General features: G+C 37.3%; 1 protein-coding gene across 1 annotated transcript in view; it reads left to right on the forward strand.

Annotated features, from left to right (window-relative positions):
- Nucleotides 1-18,786, forward strand: part of LOC150074965 (uncharacterized) — a 658,991-nt gene that overhangs the window by 100,492 nt on the left and 539,713 nt on the right. The window contains exon 4 of the mRNA XM_090389013.1: nt 12,496-12,621. Within this exon, the coding sequence (XP_090245139.1) occupies nt 12,496-12,621 (126 nt within the window). The remainder of the gene's footprint in view (nt 1-12,495; nt 12,622-18,786) is intronic.

The raw sequence follows: 18,786 nt of genomic DNA on the forward strand, positions 1-18,786 counted from the left end.
ATTAACAAAGGAACTGGCTGCAAAAAATTAACTGATATATATATATTTAGATTTCAGAAAAGCTTTTATTTTTTTAAATACTGTTCCACATATTGGAGCAATGTAGCATTATGGGCAAACTACTGCTATGAATTAAGGTATAGTTGAGTGGGAGTGGTTATCAATGAGCACTGCAATTCTTGGACTAATGTTATTAATGGAGTTCCTCGGGGGTTCTGTGGTGGACCCACAGTTCTTTTCAATATTTATTAATGATATTGATGATATCACATTTAATATTAAGTTTGCAGATGATACAAAGGTTAATTAAAGTAAAAAGTCTATTATTGCAATAAAATTTAGGAATATTAGGGAGATCGGCTGATACGTGGAAATTGGCATTTAATGTTGACAAAGGTACTTGCATATGCATGGCAATAATTCCACAATAACATACCAATTGCGTAGTACCACAATAAAAGTAGCAGAAAATGAAAAAGACCCGGGGGTAATTGTGCAGTCAGACATGAAACAATCTGAGCAGTACAGAGGGGCTGCCAGAGCAGCTTATGGGATTATGTCAGTCAATGATATACAGCAATTTTGCCAGTGAGTATAGTAGTGTTGTTGTTGATTATCCAATTGTATGTGACAATGGTTAGGTCACATCTTGAGTACTGCATACAGATCCGGAAGCCTCATTTTAAGAAGGATGCTCATCTGTTGGAATGGGTGCAGAGAATGAAAGGCAACAGGATTAGTGAGGGGGAACGAAGGGTACTTTTACCAAGAAAGATTTCAGTACTGAAAATTGCCTGATCTGAAACTATGTGTCTAGATTTGATTGAGGTGTTTAAGGCTTTGAATGGATTGATTAAGCTAAATGTTGGTAGCACCTTTACTCAGACAACACACAAAAAGGGTCATAAATTTAAATTGTGGAAGGATAGTTTCAGAAGAGATATGTGGAAATTTGCTTTTGACAAAAGGTTAGTTGACTGTTGGAACAAACTTCCATTTGATGTTGTGGAAGTGAGTAGTTTAAATAAATTTGAGTAACATTAGATATATTAGATGGTATGGGCAGGGATGTGGGAAATGGTTTTTTGTTTATTTTTTATTTTTTATGTTTTTTGGCTGATGATGCATAAGCTTGCTTCTTTGCATCATATGCAATACAAATGACTTCTAGAGGGAGGGTATATGCTTAAATAGAAACGGTGCGAGAATAGTTGATGATGCTATCAAGGCAGTGTTAGATTGGTCGGAAAACTGCTAGCTTGGGTGAATACACGGACTAATAGATTAACAGTAGCCACTGGCAGAGGTAAAAGTGATTCTTGCACTGCTTCTATTGAAAAGCAATTGAGCAGCAGCCTGGAAAGCAAGGCAATGGGGATTTCCAGTACTGCTGGGAGTCATAGTGGAACAAGTAAATACATGGGCTGTGTTAGGGTAAATAAGAGTAGAAACAGGTGCATGTATACTTGTGTGTACACCAATGCTAGGAGTATAGTTAATAAATTTAATCAGCTTGAAGTGCTAGTCAAAACATCAAAAGTAGATATTGTTGGGATATCAGAGATGTGGTGTCACACAGACATAAGCAGTGCAGAATTGGAATTTGGGGAGTACAATGTGTACAGAAAGGATAGACAGCCCAGGAAGGGAGAAAGTGTTATGCTGTTAGTTAAGAAAAACATAAAATCTAAGGAAGTGCATCCAATTGATTTTGGAGAACAATGCAATGTTCAGTCTGTTTGGTGTGACATAAGCACTGGGAAAGGAAAAATGAGAGCAGGTGTGTGTTACAGGCCTAATGAATCTGACGAGTATAACGAGCAATTGTGCAGAGAAATAGTGGGCCAGTAAATCAGTGTCTTATAACGGGGGATTTTAATTTCCCAGAGACTGAATGGAATTTGTGGGTTGGACACTCACATACTAGAAAGGCTTTTGTGAATTTATTGGATGATTTTTTTTCTACAGCAGCATGTTCAGGAGGCAACTAGAGGGAGTAATTAGCATTAGTAGAGGCATATGATGCAAGAAAGCAAGCTTATGCAGCATCAGCCAAAAAAAAAAAAAAAAAAAAAAAAAAAACCCACTTCCATTTCCCCCCCCCCCTCCCCGTTCGTTCAAAATACCTGTCCAGCTGAGCCTTAAATTTATTTAGGCTATTAACTTCCACAACAAGGGATGGAAGTCTGTTCTGTCAACCAACTATCCGCTGGCTAAAGGCAAATTTCCGCACATCTATCCTACATCTGTCTTTCCTCAATCTGAATTTATGCCCTCTCAGATTATTATTATTAGCAAGAGGAAGAATCCCATCAGCATTGAGTGTATTCAAACCATTCAAGGCTTTTATACACCTCTATCAGATCAGATCACCTCGCCGGTGCCTTGTCTCCAGACACTGTAATTTGCAAATCTTAAGCCTTTCTTTGTAAGAGCAACACTTTGTTCCATTCACTAATCTTGTTGCCCTTCTCTGTACTTGTTCCAGCAGCTCTACATCCTTCTTGAAGTGAGGTCAGGCCACAGCTTGAGTATTGTATACAGTACTCAAGGTGTGGCCTGACCATTGCCTTATACAAGGGAATAATCACCTCCTTATCCCTGCTAGAAACATTACTGTATATCATTGATAAGACACCATGAGCTACTCTTGCAGCCCGTCTGCACTGCTCAGAGAACTTCATATCTGCCTGCACAGTTACCCCCAGGTCCTTTCCATTCTCTACCACTGTCAATGTAGTACCACAGAGTTGATATGTTGCTCTAGGGTTCCTGTTTCCCATATGTAGTACTTTAAAGAGGTGGTTGAGGGGGAGAAGACAGAGAGTGGTAATCAATGGACACTGCTCATTGTGGACTAATGTTATCAGTGGAGTCCCTCAGGGTTCAGTGTTGGGTCCATTATTGTTTTCTGTATTTATAAATGATATTGATGATGGTATATCAAGCTTAATGTCCAAGTCTGCAGACAATACAAAGGTTGGCAGGGTTGTCAAGGACACTACTGACACTATGCTGCTGCAACAGGATCTGGAAAGGTTGAGCAGATATGGGCTGAGAGGTGGCAAATGAAGTTTAACATTGACAAATGTAAAGTACTACATATGGGAAACAGGAACCCTAGAGCAACATTTTTGATATGTTGCTCTAGGGTTCCTGTTTCCCATATGTAGTACTTTACATTTGTCAATGTTAAACTTCATTTGCCACCTCTCAGCCCAGATCTGCTCAACCTTTCCAGATCCTGTTGCAGCAGCATAGTGTCAGTAGTGTCCTTGACAACCCTGCCAACCTTTGTATTGTCTGCAGACTTGGACATTAAGCTTGATATACCATCATCAATATCATTTATAAATACAGAAAACAATAATGGACCCAACACTGAACCCTGAGGGACTCCACTGATAACATTAGTCCACAATGAGCAGTGTCCATTGATTACCACTCTCTGTCTTCTCCCCCTCAACCACCTCTTTATCCATAGCAGCAATTTGCCTCCAATGCTACACTGCTCCAATTTGTGCAGCAGTCTTCCATGTGCAACAGTATCAAAAGCCTTTCTAAGATCCAAGTATGTAATATCAAAGTTATTCCCTGCATGCAGTTCTTTTGTGACTTCATCATGGTATCCAATCAAATTGGTCAGGCAAGATTTCCCATTAACAAAACCATACTGTGTCCGAGCTATAACTGAAGTCTTGTCTAGATGATCCTGCAGTGCTTCTTTAACCAGTGCCTCCATTAATTTTCCTGGAACAGACGTTAAACTCACAGGTCTATAATTACTTGTGTCAGCCTTTGTTCCTCCTTTGTGAATTGGGGTCACATTTGCACATCTCCAGTCAGGCGCCTCTGTAGCCAGGTGGGAAGGAGAAGCAGTGCGTAGCACACGCTTCTTGATTAGACCAGAGTTCGAGCCCGTCACCACCAACTACGGAGGATGTGGAAAGTGCAGGGAATGACCACCGAATATCCCCGGAGCAATATGGCCTTAGTTGCTAATGCTCCAAAAAAAAACCAAAAACAACAACAACAACATCTCCAGTCTGTGGGTACCTCCCCTGAGTCCAAGGAAGCTCTCATAGTTATGGCTAAGGGTTTGCTTACTTCCTTTGCTGCCTCCTTTAATATAACTGGATAGATTCCATTCACCCCAGGTGCCTTTCTTGTGTTTATCTTCAACAATTTCTCCTCCAGTTTACTTTGAGTAACTACAAGATTCTCTAGCTTACTGCCAGAGTTGAATACACATCTGGCATTCTTTAACCGCTGAATAACTCCTCATGTGTGAATGTCGATGCAATATATGCATTTAGTTTGTTAGCTACCTGAGCAGGATCACCTACAGTTGACCCATCGATATCAAGTGGACCAATCTGATTCATCCCCTTCCTTCTAGAGTTTACATAAGTAAAGAACTCTTTGCTCTTTTTCTTTGCATCCCTTGCCAAAGATATCTCGTAATCTGCCTTCGCCTGCCTAACCTCCTTTGTAACTTGGTTACACATCAACTTGTATCTATCATAAGCTTCTGTGTCGTGTTAATTTGTATGTATCCCATGCATTTTTCTTCTCTTCCATAAGTCTCATAAAGTTCATCTGACATCCATTTAGGCCTAAACCTTGAACAATCTTTCTTAGTTGGTATGTAAAATCTAGTAGCTTCCAAGATAAGTTCTTTGAATGCTTCCCATTTTGAATTTGCTGTTGGTAACATCATCAGTTGGTCCCACTGTATAGAATTTAAGTACTGACTCAGACCATCGTAGTTGCCTTTACGAAAGCAATAACCCTTCCCTTTACCCCTTATGGTAGTTACCTCTTTGAGTAAGTCCTACTTCAGCACACTGTGATCACTGCCGCCTAGTGGTTTGTTTATCTGCAGATTCTTAATGCATGAAGAATCACTACCGATAATCAAATCAAGAGTATTACTCCCTCTAGTTGCCTCCCGAACACGCTGATGTAGAAAACAATCATCCAATAAATCCCCAAAAGCCTTGCTAGTGTGTGAGTGATCAGCCCACAAATTCCAGTCAGTATCTGGGAAATTAAAATCCCCCATTATAATACTCTCTGATGTACTGGCCCACTCTATTTCCCTGTACAGTTTCTTATTATACTCATCAGAGTCATTAGGCCTATAGCACACTCCTACTCTCAATTTTGATCTCTCAATGCTTATGTCACACCAAACTGACTCGACACTGCACTGTGCAGCGATGTCGACTGGCTTCACTTCCTGGGATTTTATGTGTTTCTTAACTAATAGCATAACTCCTCCTCCCTTCCTATCCTGTCTATCCTTTCTGTAGACGGTGTACTCCCCAAATTCCAGTTCTGCATTCCTTATATCTGTATGACACCACGGCTCTGATATCTCAACAATATCTGCCTTTGATGTTGAGGCGCCTCCGTAGCCAGGTGGCAAGGAGCAGCAGTGCGTAGCACACGCTTCTTGATTAGACTGGGGTTCGAGCCCGTCACCACCAAATACGGAGGATGTGGAAAGGTCAGGGAATGACCACCGCATATCCCCGGAGCAATATGGCCTTAGTTGCTAATGCTCCTAAAAACCAAATAACAATAACAACAACCTTTGATGTTTTGAGCAGTACCTCAAATTCATCAAATTTATTTACTAAATTCCTAGCATTGGTGTACACACATGTATACATGCACCTGTTTCTATTCTTAGCTACCCTAACACAACCCATGTGTTTACTTGTACCGCAATGACTCCCAGCAGTCTCTGAAATATCCTGCATCTTGTTTTTCAGGCTTCTGCTCATTCCAATAGAAGCAGTGCAAGAATCACTTTCACCTCTGCCAGTGGCTACTGTTAATCTATTAATCTTTGTATCCTTCCAAGATAGCAGTTTTCCGACCCACTTAACACTGTCTCGATAGCATCAGCAAATATTCTTGCACCCTTTGTATTTAAGTGTATCCCATCCCTGTAGAAGCAGTCTCTCCTGTTAACAAGTACATTCCAAGTGAAAAAAATTTTTCCCCTTGAGCCTTGCACAATCTTTCCAGGGCTGAATTGATCAACAAGGCTCTCATCATATACTCCCTCCTATCATGTCTGGGCAGAATTGCAGACACTTTCAAATTCAACCCTAATTCACAGCTTTTTTTCAACAGTGACCTGTACTTGTTAAGTAACTCTGCCGGTCCCCTTCTCTTGATATCATTAATACCAATGCATACAACTATATCACCTTTTGTGCCCTTAAAAGATGATATCCGCTCTACAACGTCATCAACCTTTGCCCCTGGCAGACATACCCTTGTCATGTTCCACCTATCCTTTTTACAAAGCATGTTCCCCGTTTCCCTGACAATAGAGTCACCAACAAATTCTGGTATTTTGATCCCTAAAGTCTTCTTTTCAGATGATTGTGGATGCAAAATATTTATTCAGTTTGTCAGACCTGAACATTGATCATTGGTCATTGTGCTATTTATATGTAGTGTGCCAATATTTGTAAAATAATAAGAGGAGTTTACCTCAATATAATACATAGAACACTTCCGTATGATACTCTCCAGAAATTAAAATGAAAAATCGATAGATTGTACCTGGAAAGAATGGAAGTGAATGTTTTCAGGATTATTATTCATTACTATAATTATTCACTTCACCCTTTGATCCCTCATTGTGAATCAGGGAGACATTTGCACATGTGCAATCCATAGGAGCCTCTCCTGAATACAAGGTTACTTCTTTTAATATTTTTAATTTAATTGGATAGATTCCATGAGTTTTGGGTGCCTTATTTACTTTTAGTTTCAACAATTTCTTTTCCACTTTCTTCTCAGTTATCACACAATAATTTAGTTTCCAGGTATTATATAACTCATTATACTTCTGGTATTTTCATCCCTAAAGACTTCTTTTCATATGATTGTGGACGCAAAATATTTATTCAGTTTGACAGACCTGAACATTGATCATTGGTCATTATGCGTTTTATTATTTTACAAATATTGTGCCAGTATTTGTAAAATAATAAGAGGAGTTTACCTCAATATAGTACGTAGAACACTTCTGTATGATATTCTCTAGAAATTAAAACAAAAAATCAATAGGTTATACCTGGGAGAAAGGAAGTGAATGTTTTCACTTCCTTTCTCTTCCTTTTTTGTTTTCATTTTAATTTCCGGAGAGTATCATATGGAAGTGATACTCTCCAGAATTTGCTCTTAATGTGATTTATTTACTTTTAGGTGCCTTATTCCTTTAATGATTGCAATTTAATTGGTTTCTGTGTTCCCTGCTAATTTATAATCATTCCATGTATTATTATTCTCTGCTATATACTGATATATGACATCCATTTAGGTCTAGCCTTCAACAATATTTATTAGTTGGTATGAAATGCTTAGTAGCTTTTATGATTATTTCCCTAAATGCTTCCAATTTAGAAATTGTTGTTGGTAGCATCATCAGTTGGTCTCGTTGAATAGAATTAAAAAACTGAGACAACTCTGTATGTAAAATCTCTTCCCTTTACCTATGACAGTAGTTAGATCTTTAAGTAGCTCCCACATCAATATATATGTTATGATCACTGCCACCTATTGGCTCCTTTATCAAGATGCTCAGTGCATGAGTAGTCACTGCTAATATCAGAACAAAACTGTTGCGTCTCTTGTTCCCTCTCTAATATGCTAGTATATGGAAGTGTATAAACAGTCATCCAGTATATCTAGAAAAATTTTGCTAGTGTGTGAATGATCAGTGAACAAGTTTTGTTGAGTAAAGGTCCTGTTTTATTACTGTTTCATAATGTCATTTTCTATTTCTCTTAGAGTGTAAAAATAGTTTTCAAATTTCTTATCAGAATTAATAAATCGAATAAGAGCATCAAGGCAACTCTGCCTTCATATAATTTACATTTTTATTCTTTACTTTATTGTTTATTTTCCACTTCATTTATAGAGTTTTCTTCTTGAAATGCTCTTCCTTTTTAGTTCTTCTAGCCACATTCTAACATCACCCAAATTAATATTCTTTTCATCACTGTTGTGTATTGTATTTTGATATTCTTTATCTTTTGATTACATCTAAATAAATAAGCACATCATTATTGGTTAATAGTATTAGTATTGGCAAATGATGCATGAAACCAAACTTATTATATAGCCTCAGTTGATTATCCCCTTGTATAAGGAAATAATCAGGCCTCATCTTGAGTACTGCTTACAGGTCTGGAAGCCTCATTTTAGGAAGGATGTAGAGTTGCTAGAACGAGTACAGAGAAGGCCAACATGACTGGTGAGGGGAAGAAAGGGTGCTTTTACGAAGAAAGGGTTAAGTTCTGCAAATTGCAGCATTTGAAGTCTAGGTACCTGCGAGGCAATCTGATTGAGGTGTATAAGGCCTTGAATGGATTGAGCAGGCTCAATGCTGATGGGATTTTTTCTCTTGCTCAGATTACAAACCTAAGGGGGTTTAAACTGAAATTGAGGAAAGACAGTTGTTGAATAGATGTGTGGAAATTTTCCTTTAGCCAGCGGATGGTTCATTGCTGGTACAAACTTCCACCTGTCGTTGTGGAAGTTGATAGCGTAAATAAATTCAAGGCAGAACTAGACAAATATTTGGAACGAATGGATGGGCAAATATGGGAAAGGTGTTTTTTTTTTTTTTTTTTTTGGCTGATGATGTATAAATTTGCTTTCTTGCATCATATGCCTCTGCTAATGAACTCCTTTGGAGTTTCAACATACCTTAAAAGGTCACAATTACAATAAGACAGAACAACAATCCACTAAAATTCAGAACTATTCGCAACCAACAGAACTTAACACTTAACATGGTCAACGTATCCAATTATGGATATGAATGAAAACAGTTGCAATAAATCATTTCCATTATATCAAAAAGTTTATACTAAAAAAGGTTTTAGATCTGAAAGCATCTGACTACAGAAAATTTACAAATCGAATAAGTCAGTGCATAGTATCATTTTAGTTCGTAGTAATCACTGAGGTAGATGAAAATCACCGAGGTAGATGAAATGTCATCGTTTTTGTTCTATCTCATATTGCGAATGCCTTCACAACAAGTTGCCCTGATATTGAACTCCTTTCGGCAGGGATGCTTGAATTGGCAATGCTTCACCAGAAGATTCTCAGTGGGTACCACCACCACCCAGGGGTGGTGGTATCGACTGAGAATAATAAGTAACATTACCCTTCTCCACTGGAAAAGTGTTGCTTATTGGAGGTAGTGCAATATCAGGGCAACTCATTGTGAAGGCATTCACAATATGAGATGTAAAATATTATGCTATTTCACCTACTTCGGTCGGTGATTTACTATGAACTAAAATGATGCCTTGCACTAACTTGTTCGATTACCAAAATGTTTATATTGTTTTATTTATTTTTTAATATAAAAATAAAGAATTTCTAAATTTAAAAAATATATTAAGTGGCAAAACGTCATTATAATAACACACCGTGTCTTCTTTATCACATACTTTTTATGCGGGAAAACTTTTTACCCAGGAAACTTCTTATTGGAAAATAATACATTACAATATATAGATTTGAAATTGGGAATTAAGAAAACAAAACTAGTACAGGGGAAAACTTCTTATGCGGGAATTTCTTATCCGGGTTCTACTGTTCATTTACATCTGAGCGTGATGCTCTGAACCTTTGGTTGCACGAGGACTGTGGTACTGGAGGTAACAAAAGGTGCTTGATATTGCCATCATCACTTGATAAAATTTCATCAGAAGGATGCCCCACGGCATTATCTAACAACAATGGCTTAAATTTTCAGTGGCATTTAATGTTTCATTTTGAATGATTTTACTTCTTTTACAAAAAGTTTTTGAAATCATCCTGAAAGAAATTTGGAATAGTTATAATTTAATTCTCTGTTAGGAAAAATCTGTGCTCTGCTTAAATAAAATACATATATAAAAAAAGATATGGTCTGAATTAGTGCATTTACTTCCCTTTTAAGGAAGGTAGATATGGTATGGTGGGAGTTGTATTATTATACAGCAGTTAATTACTTTGATTTTGTTTTCAGTGGAAGTAAAATTTATATATTTATGATGGTTGTTCTGGATGAAGGAAAGGAAATTTGTGGTTTTGTTCTTTAGTTTAGCTATTCATTAGTAGTATATTGCTAGACTAAGCTCCTTACTTACTCATGACGCTTCAGATGTAGGTCAAAATATTTATCAAGGTGGTGGAATTCTTGGATAGGTGAAACTTCCATTTTTTGTGAGCAACATTATTAGAGAACCTGCCTTTTTTGAAAGGTTCTCTTATTAAACCTTTTTTGGCATGAATGTATTCTAGACAGTGTCTGCATGTTTGGTGATCACATTTTTTTGGTATATTGCAGCTGGCTGGATATAAGTCCTTGATGTTAAAAACATCAAGGATTTATATCAGCAGCCAGCTTTGTCCTTCTGGGTAGCTTTATTCTTAATTAGCAAAACTCGTATGTGTTGTGCATATTAGTATTGACAAAATCATACAAGGAAGCAAAGCTTTATATATCATAGCCATAAAAAAAAATTACCCTCTTCATTTGTCCATTCCTTCTACTAATCTGGCCAGTCCTTTAAATTTATTCAGACTACCCACTTCCACAATACCAACAGTGTTACTCTCTGTTTATAATGAGGGTAAATTCTGCATGTACATACACATCTATCCTCCAGTTATCTTTTTCCAGTTTATTTCCCTTTATGCTTATCATCCAAGAAAAAGTAGGGATACCATCGGCATTTAGTTTACTCAATCTGTTTAAAGCCTTAAACATTTCAGTCATATCTCCTTGTTGATCTCTACTGTCCAGCTGCTGGAATTTACAGAACCCAAGTCTTTCTTGGTAAGGGTACCTTTTATATGCTCCCCAGTATCTTGTAGTAGTAGTAGTAGTAGTAGCAGTGGCATGTGATGCAAGAAAGCAGGTGTATGAGCTTATGCAGCATCAGCCAAAAAAAAAAAAAAAAAAATCACACTATTCCCTCCAAATGCCTGTCCAGTTCCTCCTTAAATTTATTTAACCTATCAACTTCCACAATGACAGATGGAAGTTTGTTCCAGCAATTAACCACCCGCTGGCTAAAGGCAAATTTCCGCACATCTATTCTACATCTGTCCTTTCTTAATTTGAATTTATGTCCCCTTAGGTTTGTAATCTGAACAAGTGGAAGGATCCCATCAGAATTCAGCGTGCTCAATCCATTCAAGGCCTTATACACCTCAATCAGATCACCGCGCAGGTGCCTAGTCTCCAGCCACTGCAATTTGCACAACTTAAGCCTCTCTTGGTAAGAGAATCCCTTCATTCCCCTCACCAATATTGTTCCCCTTCTCTGTACACGCTCAAGCAAATCTACATCCTTCCTAAAATGAGGCCTCCAGACCTGTACGCAGTACTCAAGGCATGGCCTGACCATTGCCTTATACAGAGGGACAATCACCTCCTTTTCCCTGCTAGCAAAATTCCTATATATCATTGACAAAACCCCATGACCTGCCCTGGCAGCCTGTCTGCATTGCTCAGAAAACTTCATATCTGACTGCACAATTACTCCCAGGTCTTTTTCATTTTCTACCACCTTAAGTGTAGTACCACACAGTTGGTACGTTTCTCTGGGATTACTTCTACCCATATGCAGTACTTTGCATTTGTCAAGGTTAAACTTCAGTTGCCACTTCTTAGCCCATCTGCCCAAATTATCTAGATCCTGTTGCAGTAGCACACTGCCATGACTGTCATTAACAACCCTTGTTGCTCTTCTCTGCACCTATTCCAACAGATCTGTATGTTTCCTGAAGTGAAGTTTCGAAACCTTTATGTAGTATTAGTAATGTTCAAGATGTAGCCTAACCCTTGGTATACACTGGGGAATAAGCACCTGGTATGTCAATGGTTAGAAAATTGCTGCATTAACAGAACTACTAGCTGTTATAGCAGCCTGCCTGTACTGTTTGGAGAACTTTGTGTTGGGCTGTACAATTATCTCCAGATGTACTCACAGAACACTGTCCTACATTGAGATAGAAATAAATGTTTTTTCTTTTTTTGAATTACTTTTATATGCACACTTTCAAAATTCTCCCAGGACTTTTCTTTCTCATCTGCCTTGATTTACTATCAAAATGGCATCATTCTGGGATTTCTGCTACCCAAATATAAGCACCTTGCATTTATCAATATTAAACTTCAATTACAATTCTTCAGCTAACCTGCCTAATTTATTCTGGCCTTGTTGAAGTAGGATACTCTGATTACTGTCATTAACCATCCTGATCATATTTGTATCATCAGTAAACAACTTAGACATTAAACTTGGTGTCCCACATCGATAACAATAGTTATTACTATTAGGTGGCCAACACAGAACTATATGTGACCTGACTCATAGCATTAATATTGTCTGTTTATAATGTGATGTAATTATAAATTGTCTGAATGAAACAGTATTTTATAAATTATTGTTTTAGGAACTAAAGGAAAGTTTTAATTATGGGCTCTTTTCTCCACCTGTAAATGGAAGAGCTGGAAAGTTTTTAGATGAGGAACGTATATTAGCAGATTATTCATTTGTTGGTGGTGTTGGATATCTTGAGGTATAATATAAATATATTAATTAATTTATTTTATTATATAAATGGATATCATTGTTTGAAGTGAACCCTTTTAATATAAATGTCTTTAGTTTCTGAGTTTGACAGATTTCATTTAATTTTTCTAGTTGGTAGCAATATAATAATTGTTGCTGAAATTTTTTTTTATTTCAGTTTTAAATAGAGAAGTTACAGAAAGGTAATTTATATTACATATGTACATCAGAGTTATAATACAAGTAGTAGAGTATACCATACATCTTGGCATGTGTAGAATAATATTCATTAAATAAATCTCCAGTGTCCAGTGATCCTCAAAATTGACAGAGTTGTAGTCCTCATATAACAGTGTTATTTTTATTTAAATTCACCATTTTAATATCACTAGATTAATAGATCGCATACCATTATTTTTAGTAGTGTTACTAACCTAGTTTAGTTTGTTGCCATTCTGTTCATTTAGGCAGAAGCAAATTTCTTTTAATTCATTTGAAAATCACTTCATGGAAAAAATTTCTAATGTAAGTCTCTTGACCAGCTTGACCATTCTTTTCAAATACAGTACCAACTTTCTTATCCAGAAAGCTTGAGATCAAAGGCTTTCTGAATTTCAGGTCCTTAATAAGAGAAATTTGAACACATATGAAATGAATAATTAAAAACATAATATTAAGATTTGCATTATCTGAAAAATGTTACAAAATGCAAATTTTAATGTTTTCAGATGCATTCAAATATAACTTTATTTACAAAAGGCTGAACATAAGTGATTACACCTTGATTGATGTTGAATGATAAGAGCCAGAATTACCACTTTAGTCAGCTGAGTGGTTTCTAATTATTTCATATATTTAGGCATATTTTTTTTCAAAACCTCTTGTACTTGATAATGCATTTGTCACTTAATTTTTTTCTTCTTCATTTGTCTCTTCATCAGCGTAATCATCAGCATGAGTTTAACCCATTTCAGGATGCTAACCATGACAACTATTTGTAAAAAAAAAAAATTAGAAGTGATACATGACTTTCTAATTTTGATAGGAGTTGTTTTACATGTAAAAGTTGGAGAACTTCATCCTACCATCAGATATGTTTTGTGGAAAATTTTTGTTGCTTACTGAAGCTTGTCAGTAACAACAATGTAATACAATAACACTCTTAAACTTTTACTGACAGCACCAAAAGATACCTAGTTTTTAACTTTTGTTCATTGATGTGAGGTTATCCCTTGGGCTGTTATAAAAAAAATTCCAAGCTGTACATGACTTTCTAATTTGATCGGAACTATTTCACATGCAACAAGTCATGAGTGTTTTGGATCTACTTCTCTTTACACGTAAGTTTCAGCTGTGTTTCACAGCAAATCTTTTTCAGTCCTTTTTTCTTTTGCAATGGTAGATAGATACACACTTAACACTGTTTTTTTAATGACAGAGGATAATTGCCCAACAATCTATTTCTTTGCAGCTAAAATTTTGTGAACAGTGAAAACAAAACTCCAACCTATAAAGTTGATGGACAGGTGGGTGTATTACAATGAAAGTGACTCACTCTCATGAACACAGGAGGAGTTATTCAGGGAGGGGAATGCCAGAGGTGAATTAATCTCTGGCAGTGAGCTAGATGATTTTGTAATAAATGAGAGTAAAGTGGAGGAGAAATTGTTGAAGATAAACATAAGAAAGGCACCTGGGGTGGATGGGATCTATCCAGTTATATTAAAGGAGGCAGCAAAGGAAGTAAGCAAACACTTAGCCATAATTATGAGAGCTTCCTTGGACTCAGGGGAGGTACCCATAGATCGGAGATGTGCAAATGTGACCCCGATTCACAAAGGAGGATCAAAGGGTGACACAAGTAATTACAGACCAGTTAGTTTAACTTCAGTTCAGGGAAATTAATGGAGGCACTGGTTAAAGAAGAACTGCAGGATCATCTAGACAAGACTTTAGTTATAGCTCAGACACAGCATGGGTTTGTTAAGGGGAAATCCTGTCATCTTGTCTGACCAGTTTGATTGGATGCTATGATGTGGTCACAAAGGAACTGGATGCAAAGAATAATTTTTATATCATATATTTGGATCTTAGAAAGGCTTTTGATACTGTTGCACATGGAAGAGTGCTGCACAAATTGGAGCAGTGTGGCACTGGAGGCAAATTGCTGCTATGGATAAAGGGCTGGTTGAGTGGGAGAAGACAGAGTGGTAATAAATGGACACTGCTCTTCATGGATTAATGTTATTAGTGGTGTCTCCCAGGGTTCAGTGTTGGGTCCATTGTAATTTTCTGTATTTATTAATGGTATTGATGATGGTATATCAGGCTTAATGTCCAAGTTTTCAGACAATATGAAGGTCAGCAGGGTTGTTATTGATACTAATGACAGTAAGCTGCTTCAACAGGATCTAGAAAAGTTGAGAAGATGGGCTGAGAGGTGGCAACTGAAGTTTAACATTGACAAATGCAAAGTACTGCACAGGATAGCAGTAACCCTATAGAAATGTACCAACTAGGTGGTATTACACTCAGGATAGTGGAGAATGAAAGAGATCTGGGGGTAATTTTGTAGCCAAATATGAAGTGTTCCAAGCAGTGAGACAGTCTGAAAGAGAAGCTCCTGGTGTCTTGTCAGTGATATACAGGAATAAGGAGATAATTATCCCCTTGTATAAGCAATGGTCAGGCCACACCTCGTGACAGAGAAGAAAAATGCATGGGATGCATATAAATTATCAAGTGACTCAGAAGCCTATGGCAGATATAAGCTAGTCTGTAATCAGGTCACAAAGCAGGTTAGGCATGCGAAGGCAGATTATGAGAAATCTTTGGCAAAAGATGCTAATTAAAACAGCAAGGATTTCTTAACTTATATAAACTCTAAAAGGAATGGGATGAATCTGATTGGTCCACTTGATATCGATGGTTTAACTGTTGTTGATCCTGCTCAGATAGCAAACAAACTGAATGAGTATTTTGCATCTACATTCACAAATGAGGAGTTATTAAGGTTTGAAACTGTAAGAAGGTTATCAAATTGTAGCACGGTGCTTAATGATTTTGTAATAACTGAGAGCAAAGTGGAGGAGAAATTGTTGAAGTTAAACATAAGAAAGGCACCTGGGGTGGATGGGATCTATCCAGTTATATTAAAGGAGGCGGCAAAGCAACTAAGCAAACACTTAGCCATAATTATGAGAGCATCCTTGGACTCAGGGGAGGTTCCCACGAACTGGAGATGTGCAAATGTATCCCCAATTCACAAAGGGGGATCGAAGGGTGACATGAGTAATTACAGACCAGTTAGTTTAACTTCTGTTCTGGGTAAAATAATGGAGTCACTGGTTAAAGATGCATTGCAGGATCATCTAGACAAGACTGCAGCAATAATTCAGACACAGCATGGGTTTGTTAAGGGACCTTGTCTGACAAATTTGATTGGTTATTATGATGTGGTCACAAAGGAACTGGATGCAAAAAATTTTGATATCATATATTTGATATCATATAATTTTATATGATATATATTTTATATATTTTGATATCATATAATTTTGATATCATATATTTGGATTTCAGGAAAGCTTTTGACACTGTTGTGCATGGCAGATTACTGTACAAATTGGAGCAGAATGGTATTAAGGGTAAGTTGCTACAATGAATAAAAGGAGTGGGAGAAGACAGAGGGTGGTAATCAATGGGTCTTCATGGACTAATGTTATTAGTGGAGTCCCACAGGGTTCGGTGTTGGGTCCACTGTTGTTTTGTATATTTATCAATGATATTGATGAAGGTGTATCAGGCTTAATGTCGAAGTTTGCAGATGATACAAAGATTGGCAGGGTTGTAATGACAGTCATGGCAGTGTGCTATTGCAACAGGATCTAGATAATTTGGGCAGATGGGCTAAGAAGTGGCAACTGAAGTTTAACCTTGACAAATGCAAAGTACTGCATATGGGTAGAAATAACCCCAGAGAAACGTACCAACTGTGTGGTACTACACTTAAGGTGGTAGAAAATGAAAAAGACCTGGGAGTAATTGTGCAGTCAGATATGACGTTTTCTGAGCAATGCAGACAGGCTGCCAGGGCAGGTCATGGGGTTTTGTCAATGATATATAGGAATTTTGCTAGCAGGGAAAAGGTGATTGTCCCTCTGTATAAGGCAATGGTCAGGCCACGCCTTGAGTACTGCGTACAGGTCTGGAGGCCTCATTTTAGGAAGGATGTAGATTTGCTTGAGCGTGTACAGAGAAGAGCAACAAGATTGGTGAGGGGAATGAAGGGATCCTCTTACCAAGAGAGGCTTAAGTTGTGCAAATTGCAGTGGCTGGAGACTAGGCACCTGCGCGGTGATCTGATTGAGGTGTGTATAAGGCCTTGAATGGGTTGAGCACGCTGAATTCTGATGGGATCCTTCCACTTGTTCAGATTATGAACCTACGGGGGCATAAATTCAAATTAAGAAAGGAGAGATGTAGAATAGATGTGCGGAAATTTGCCTTTAGCCAGCGGATGGTTAATTGCTGGAACAAACTTCCATCTGTCGTTGTGGAAATTGATAGGTTAAATAAATTTAAGGAAGAACTGGACAGGCATTTGGAGGGAATGGTGTGATATTTTTTTTTTTTTTTTTTTGGCTGATGCAGCATAAGCTCATACACTTGCTTTCTTGCATCAAATGCCACTACTACTACTGCTACTACATTTTACATTTCAATTTATTCCCATTTATGATACTTCAAAATACAGAAAAATATCAGAAACTAAAAACAGTTGTAGCATAGAATTTAAGGAGTAAAATGGCTAGGGAGTTCCTATAGCCAAATCTGTCTGTTGAAAATTTTCTGGATTATCTCACCATTAGTGAGATAATCCAGAAAATTGATTATCTCATGAAAACTAGCGTGTAATTATGTTCGTCTTAAATCTGATAAGGTTAGGGCATAATTAATATAAGTGTAAGCTTTATTAATTAATGTAAAGTTTAGTTAAGTTAAATTCCACGAAATATCTCTTTAGTAACCCAGACTTTTTTATTGGCCAGTTTTACAATAGAATTTATATAAGGATGAAATAGTTTGAAACTGTAATTTTTCCTTTTTATTAGAAACTGAAGATGTAAATACACATAATTATAGTTATTGATCTTGTGGATAGCTATGAAATTGATAATAACACATAACACATCTAGACAGGTATGCATAGATTTGTTAAGGGGTGGTCTTGTCTAACCAATCTGATAGGATACTATGATGCAATGACCGAGGAACTGGATTCAAAAAATAATTTAAAAATCTTATACTTGGATTTCAGGAAGAATTTTAATACTGTTGTGCATAAAAGACTGCTATACAAACTGGAGCAATGTGGCATTAAGGGCCAGTTACTGCTATGGATAAAAAGATGGTTAAGTAGAAGAAGACAGAGAGCAGTTATCAGTGGATACTGCTCTTTGTGGACTAATGTTATTAATGGAGTTCCGCAGGGTTCAGTGCTGGGCCCATTGTTGTTTTAAATATTTATCAGTGATATTCATGAAGGTATAATAGACTTAATGTCTAAGTTTGAAGATGATACAAAGGTTGGTAGGGTGGTTAATGACATTAATCATGGTGAGCTACTTCAACAAGATCTAGGAAAATTGGGTCGATGGGCTGAGAAATGGAAGTTATAGTTTAACATTCACAAATGCAAGGTAATGCATATGGGTTAAGTAATCTCAGAGAACTTATCAACTGTGTGGTACTACACTCAGGGTAGTGGAGAATGAAAAAGATCTGGATCTGGGGATAATTGTGCATTCAGACATGAAATTCTCTGAGCAGTACAGACATGCTGCCAGGACAGCTCATTGGGTTTTGTCAGTGATATACAGAAACTTTGCTAGCAGGAATAAGGAGATGATTATTCCTTTTGTATAAGGTCATGGTTAGGCTGCCTCTTGAGTACTGTATACTGGTCTGCAGGCCTCTCTTTAGGAAGAATGTAGATCTGTAGGTGCAGAGAAGGGGAATGAGACTGGTGAAGGGAGCTCTTACCTAGAAAGGCTTCAGTTATGCAAATTGCAACATCTTGAGACTAGGCACTTGTGGGGAGATTTGATTGAGGTGTTTAAAGCCTTGAATGGATTGAGTAAGCTGAATGTTAATGGCATTCTTCCACTTG

This window comes from Mastigoproctus giganteus, chromosome 14, assembly GCF_048544385.1.
Source record: "Mastigoproctus giganteus isolate SK-2022 chromosome 14, ASM4854438v1, whole genome shotgun sequence".
NCBI classification, from domain to species: Eukaryota; Metazoa; Arthropoda; class Arachnida; order Uropygi; family Thelyphonidae; genus Mastigoproctus; species Mastigoproctus giganteus.